At 43.6% G+C, this 6,597-nt stretch overlaps 1 protein-coding gene across 1 annotated transcript in view; it reads left to right on the top strand.

Annotated features, from left to right (window-relative positions):
* The first annotated feature begins 268 nt into the window (after window positions 1–268).
* The window catches only part of bmp6 (bone morphogenetic protein 6), a 41,105-nt gene continuing 34,776 nt past the window's right edge, over window positions 269–6,597 (top strand). Inside the window, exon 1 of the mRNA XM_055928721.1 lies at window positions 269–1,205. Coding sequence (XP_055784696.1) covers window positions 800–1,205 — 406 coding nt within the window. The 5' untranslated portion in view covers window positions 269–799. The remainder of the gene's footprint in view (window positions 1,206–6,597) is intronic.

Genomic DNA, 6,597 nt, shown 5'->3' with positions numbered 1-6,597 from the left:
TTTAAGAAACAAGTGTCTCAAACCTTTTAACGACTTAAAAATAAGACCGTTATGACCTGTCCAGGTTATTCGAATAGTTTATATCACTATTTTTCGGCAAAGAAACTTTTACATTTGGTGCGAAGGTTATTGCTGACAAATGGTCATAAATATGAATTAAAGTATTTTTAATTTCTCATGCGTATTAGAAGATGTACAGCTTTTGATGGGCACTTTCTACATGTAAATCAAATGTCATCAGCCCCACCTATCCTCTGCGCGCACTAACTGGGCGGGTACAGTGGCTACACGCGCTTTACTACCTGCTAATGCCCGTTACTCCGAACTCAGACACATACACTGCAGATACACATTCAACCGGTGGAATTGAGGAAACTTCAAGTTAAGGGGTTATTTCTTCTACGCAACATTGGGAAATATTGTATTTAAGAGTTAAATACATACAGTAGAGTACAATGGTTTCTTTCAGAGTTATATTTTTACCAGAAAACATGTCGTGTAACTTTTAATTTTGACTGGGTCTGACTTGGACTTACCGAAGCGTTCAGAAGTTGTTTTACATGCTGCCTTTGACGCAGAAAGCCGAGCTGTGGGCTTGGAGAATTTTCAGAAATTATGAAGACCAATTTTACGAACATTTTTTGTTGGATAATATTGCATAATGCGTGAATGATTCTCGATTTATTTCAAAGGAGCTACTTTAGCTTTCAGTAAAAACAAGGAGCTAGTTTGAAGAAACACAATTGAAACTCATTGAAACCGTACGTCAGAGACACACTGACTACAAACTGGACATACAATGACAAGCTGTTGGTTTGCCTTTGTGGGTTTGTGGTGGAGCGCTTATTGCATGTTCCTTATTGCAGGTAGCAATTATTTATTCGATGGGAACAACGAGGTGCACCCAAGTTTCATTCACCGGCGGTTGCGGACTCACGAAAAGAGAGAGATGCAGAAGGAGATCCTCTCCATCCTTGGACTTCCACACAGACCCAGACCGCATCTGTCACATGGAAAGTACAACTCCGCTCCGCTCTTCATGCTGGATCTTTACAATACGATATCCAGCGAGGAGAAAAACGAAGTGGAGGGCATGTTGGAACAGTACCAGTCCATCTACACCACCCAAGGTCCCCCTTTGGCAACATATCAGGAGAATGCCTTCCTAAATGACGCCGACATGGTGATGAGCTTTGTCAATTTGGGTAAGTTATTAAATTATTCTATCATTACAAATGCAATGTATTCAACTATAGTCATTTAGCTAATTTGGAGTTAAAAAATAGTCAAATAAAGTAATAGTTTATACGTCCTTAATATCAATCTCAATCCAAATGCAAATTGGAGACGTAGACTACACTCGTGCGTAAAAAAGCATTATCGTGAAGTTAATTCTACAGAGGCTGAAAAAATAGAGACCAGAAGTGTTCATTTGCAGTCTACGTGTGAATTGTTGTTCACAGGTGTTCGATCCAGTGCCAACAATATTCCAATGAGCCTGTATTGGGCCGTGGATGCCTGCAACATTGCGCGTGCTCCCACCAACCACAGGGACATATCTCCTCTAAACTCTTCTCAGTCCTCATCAGTGGTAAAAACGACAGCTCGATAAAAAATAACATGTTATATATACTGTGTTGAAATATCAGAAGTTCTCTTAATTGTAACATTTACATTTTAGTTATTTAGGAGACGTTCTTATCCAGAGCGACTTGCAGGAGTGATTAGGGTTAAGTGCCTAACTCAAGGGCACACCGACAGATGTTTCATCTAGTCGGCACGGGGGATTCGAACCAGCGACCTTTCGGTTACTGGCCCAACGCTTTTAATCTCTAGGCTTCCTAACTTTGTTTGTCTATGGACTTGTCTGGAGGATCATTTACGCACAGAGATACATTGGTTAATTTAGTCCAAATGCTGATTCCTCAATGTTGTGCAATCGGTTCAATGATTTAATTCTGACGGAGGAAAATTAAAAACGTATCCACACCAAACTAAATACAAAAAAGAACAACCAGCACGCTGGTATTTGTGTAAACCTATTCTTGGCATTGACCATATAAATTGCGGTTTAATATGTGAACTGTGTTGTATTGTTTGTGTTGCTTCGTTGGATTTCTTTAATTAGACCCTGGACGATAAAGATATACTTTCATCATAAACAGTTCAACATAAAGCCCACGGTCTCTCCTTCCATTAGCCGCGCGAGTGTTTACAGAGCTCGTCTAAACAGACTGCGTGAAGATAAACAGAGGCGCTGCCAGACTCCGGTCAACGCTGCTAAACTTGATGGATGCCATTCTTTGCATATTGTCATTATTGAGTCTGAGAATACTACGGAAGTGTCCGAACCAAGAGGGATTTAAAAAAAAGTCTGTGGCACTTCTCAAACTTTTTTTGAAATCAAACCTAACCACACAATTCCACAAGTGATTATCATGAGATGCAATTCAAAGTAGAGCGTGTAACAAACTAAGCAGCAAAAGCTTCCTTTTTTTAATCGTCCTCTGGAGTGTTCAATGGTGAAGTTGCATCATGTAGTGATGAAAACCAGATATTGCAGGGTGTTTTTTTCTCTCAACTCAGTGACTCTATTGACCGCTGTTGGAGTGTGGTGAGTGGTTTCGAGTCCCAGTTAGTTTGGGTTTTTGCTGCTGTTGCACATCTGCGTATGCACTTAAATTAATAATCTCCCATACATCAGTTCACAATTCCCTCAAATTCATTGTACCCAGGGATTAAGTTGCCATCCCAATAGAACAGAGTACTGCTACTTAGTTACTGTCTTGGAGAAGATGGCTTCCTCTTCCAATGTGATTCTAATTAATGCTAGACCGGCCAAGGTGCTCCATCTGCTTTGCGAATAAAGCATTGCATGACTACTGTGTGTCATCGGATTAGCTTTTAATGCGCTTTCCTCTATATTTTACTCTTTCCTGACGGATGGCCGAGAAACAGACCACTGGATGCTGCTTATTGTCTGGGTGGTCTCGTTTCTTTCAAGTCTGCCTTCAGTCTGCGTATCGTATAGGGACAACCGTCGGATCTGATAAGTGTTGGAGAATATGGTGATTGACCTTTTACGTTTGCATTGTAGGTCTCAATTGATCCACTGCACACCCAGCTCTACTAATAGAGGCCTCATTTTGGGCATTCCCATGGGGGATCATGGATTTAGGAGTCCCTTAACACTCCGGTGCTACAGCATCTGTCTGATGTGTGGCCAGTGTGAAGCAGACGTTCTGTTCCTCGTCAGTGACTCATGTTTAGGTCTTGTTTAGTCATCCGCTCGTTGAGAATACCACTCATGCCAACGACCCATATTGACTCATCACAAGTAAGAGGAAAGAACTTAAATTAGTTTAACAGAAACATCCTTTCCGTCCCACTCATTCCCTGAAATAGTGTGTTGATCATCGTCATCACTCTGTTTGCCTGATGGGTACCCTACCCTGGTGCTGGCATGGTGCAGTTACACAGTGTTACACTATGTACAGTATGAGTCATAGTCTATCGTGTCGTACCACAAGTCCAGACTTGTCTTAATGCACAGCTGTGTAGTAGCAACGGTCAGCCGGTCAGTGGCAGCTCTAGTCAGCCTGAAGATGATTTTGAAAATGATAGCTTTAGTCCTGTGAGAAAGGACTTTCCCTTGGAGTGAGCTGTCATTCTGTCTTCTAGGAAAGTGACTGAGTCACATCTTCTGTGGAATACTGTTTTCTAAACCAGGGTTTCCCAAACACGGTCCTGGGGCACTCCCTGGGTGCACGTTTTGTTTTTTTCCCTAGAAATACACAGCTGATTCAAATAACCAACTTATCATCAAGCTTTGATTATTTGAATCAGCTGTGTCGTGCTAGGGAAAAAAACTAAACATACAGGGGGGGGGGGGGGGGTCATTTTCCGATCAGAAGAAGAGAAAACATGGTCTAAAAACATGTCAATTTAACTTATTTCTGATGGATTCACTTTGCCTCACAGACAGGTGAAGGTCTTCCCGAGCTTTGCTTGGCATTAGATAACTACCAAAAACTCCCATCTCCTGTTTCTCCTCATAACTCTCTATATTTGTCTATGAGATCCTCTAAAGGGGGACTTCCAGTAAGTAAGAGCAAAATCCAGGAAAATCCATCCCTGTTTGTAGGAGTTGTCTTGTTTGGAACTTAATTTTCCACCTGCCGGAACCAGGCAGCTGTTGGTTTTTTTAGCCGCCCTCCTTCCGTGGTTTTCATGATTCACGGATGAGCCGGTCCTCACCCTCCCTAACCCGGCCTACGTTCAACCCCCTCTCCACACCCCATTGCACTGCAATGAAGGATCTGTCAGTGCCCCTCTTAGCTAAGTCAATAGCCACCCGCGTCGGGTGTTAACGCACCAGCAGCCTGCCTCCCACACTTGAAAGGTGACCTGGGAGACAGAGGGTTTTCTAGGGGGGGTTTCAGGAGATTACCCGGGTCTAGACAATACCAAGCTTACTCTCGCAATCCCAGCCTTTTAAAATGTGTGTTTCCTGTCTTATGATGCCTGGGTGCATTTCTGAGCAGCTCAATCTCAGGTAAGCTGTGTTCTTTTTGCACCAGAACATGTCCCAAAGCTACGGCATGATGAAATAATTAATTGGGAATGATCAAAGAGTTAATTGTTTGATACGAGGGCGGCTTTGGCCAATACCCGTGAAAGCCTCTCAACAACTTCCTGTAGACCCGTTAAACAAAATCAACCGTATCATTCCTGCTTTGTGTTCAGTGTTTAAGGAGTAAATGAAGTGACGCATTGGAGATATGCTGTCGTGGAATAAAATATTGTATCTAGGCCATGAAGTTGAGGGAAAATAAGAGATACAAATAAATAAACGTCAAAAAGGATGGAGTTATGATTTAACACCTAGCTCTGTAATACAATTCCATACTGTCTAGAAAAGCTATAACAACCAGACTCTGGAGACGTTTTCTCTATCAAACTGTTTGTTTCTATGAAGCGGCTGTATGTTTTGCCAAAGAGCCTCATGTCCAATACAGTCCAAACAGCGGAAAAGGAAGCTCTTTAAATGCGGTAACTCAATATGTGGAATCGTTTGTGTATCTTGGGCACTTCATTGGAACTTTATTGGTCCCATGTTAAGAGTGGAAGCATCATATGTTTGATACGTAAAACTTATGAAAGCCAAAATAAAACTTATGAAAGCCAAAATAATGTTTATGGTTTGTTTTTGGTTACATTTATCCCCTCGTTTTAAAACTTTAAGTTCAGCCCCTTAAAAGGCTACTTTCTGTCCCGCAGTAGGCCTATGTGCAGGAAATGCCTTAGAGAACACTTTGAATCTTAAACACACACACACACCAGAGATGAGATGACCCCAAGGTAGAAAGATAACACTTTTTCACATTTTTTATTTATTTTTATACCCTGCACTGCGCTCGCCCCACCACAGGAGTCGCTGGTGCGCGATGAGACAAGGATATCCCTACCGGCCAAACCCTCCCTAACCCGGACGACGCTAGGCCAATTGTGCGTCGCCCCACGACAGAGCCTGGGCGCGGCAGAGCCTGGGCGCGAACCCAGAGTCTCTGGTGGCACAGCTAGCGCTGCGATGCAGTGCCCTAGACCACTGCGCCACCCGGGAAGCCCAAGATAACACTTTTTAAGAAGGCATTCTGTTTACACTTGAATAAGTTTCTGTCACACCCTACTCTTAAAAAACCTGATGGTATCGCTCCCTCTCACGCCATTACTCTCTAACTTGACAAGATGGCTGTCACGATTGGTCTTTATACGTGTTAAGAATGCCATGTTCCATACTTTATTTTTTCAAAGTCCCGCTCTGAAAATTCTACAGACATTCCTATTCCCGGTGGGACAGTGTGGGATGGGAGAGGAAGGCGATAAGAGCGTGGTACACGGCACACTCCGGCAGTTAACCATCTGTCAAGGAGCGCAGATGACTGCGACGGAACATCTGATTACGGGCCGCTCTTCTCCCATTTATCACGTCGTGTGCTGGCATGCAGGAATGTTTGCTCTGCTATATCTCGAGGACAGACCCAAATCTCCCTTACGGCTCATTCTTGCAACTGTTGCAGTGGTGTCAGAGGCCAAGAAGAGAGTGGAGTACAGTCGGCCTGCTTCTGCTATGACCTCTGACCTTCTGACTCCCTGCTGGTTCTTTTAGAGAGGGCTTTAGTAAGGAGATAATGTGTGTGTGTGTGTGTGTGTGCGTGCGTGCGTGCGTGCGTGCGTGCGTGCGAGCGAGCGAGACCAGACGATTCCCTTGGCCACAAATACAGATAGGAGTACTACAGTCTACCCTGGTGATAGAAACGTTGCTTCCAGTTTGCTGAATCAACTATTTTCTACATTAATTATCCTATATGATACACGTTTGGTGTAACAAGTGATACATTCCCTTTTCACCTGCTCTCTAAGCAAAGCGGAGTGGGGGGGGGGGGGCAAAGGCCGTTGATTGGAGGGTGAAAACAGCATCACCTTGCTCCTGCTCCTTAGGCCTTTACTACCTCCCCTGCTGAGGACTTATTGACGCCTGGGTGGCGTTAGCGCTTCTTGAATCAACACAGCACTGATATGTTGATGCGTAGCAGC

Source organism: Salvelinus fontinalis, chromosome 7 (assembly GCF_029448725.1).
Source record: "Salvelinus fontinalis isolate EN_2023a chromosome 7, ASM2944872v1, whole genome shotgun sequence".
Classification (NCBI taxonomy): domain Eukaryota; kingdom Metazoa; phylum Chordata; class Actinopteri; order Salmoniformes; family Salmonidae; genus Salvelinus; species Salvelinus fontinalis.
Note: the sequence above shows the minus strand (reverse complement) of the source record. Positions and strands in the feature narration are given on the sequence as shown.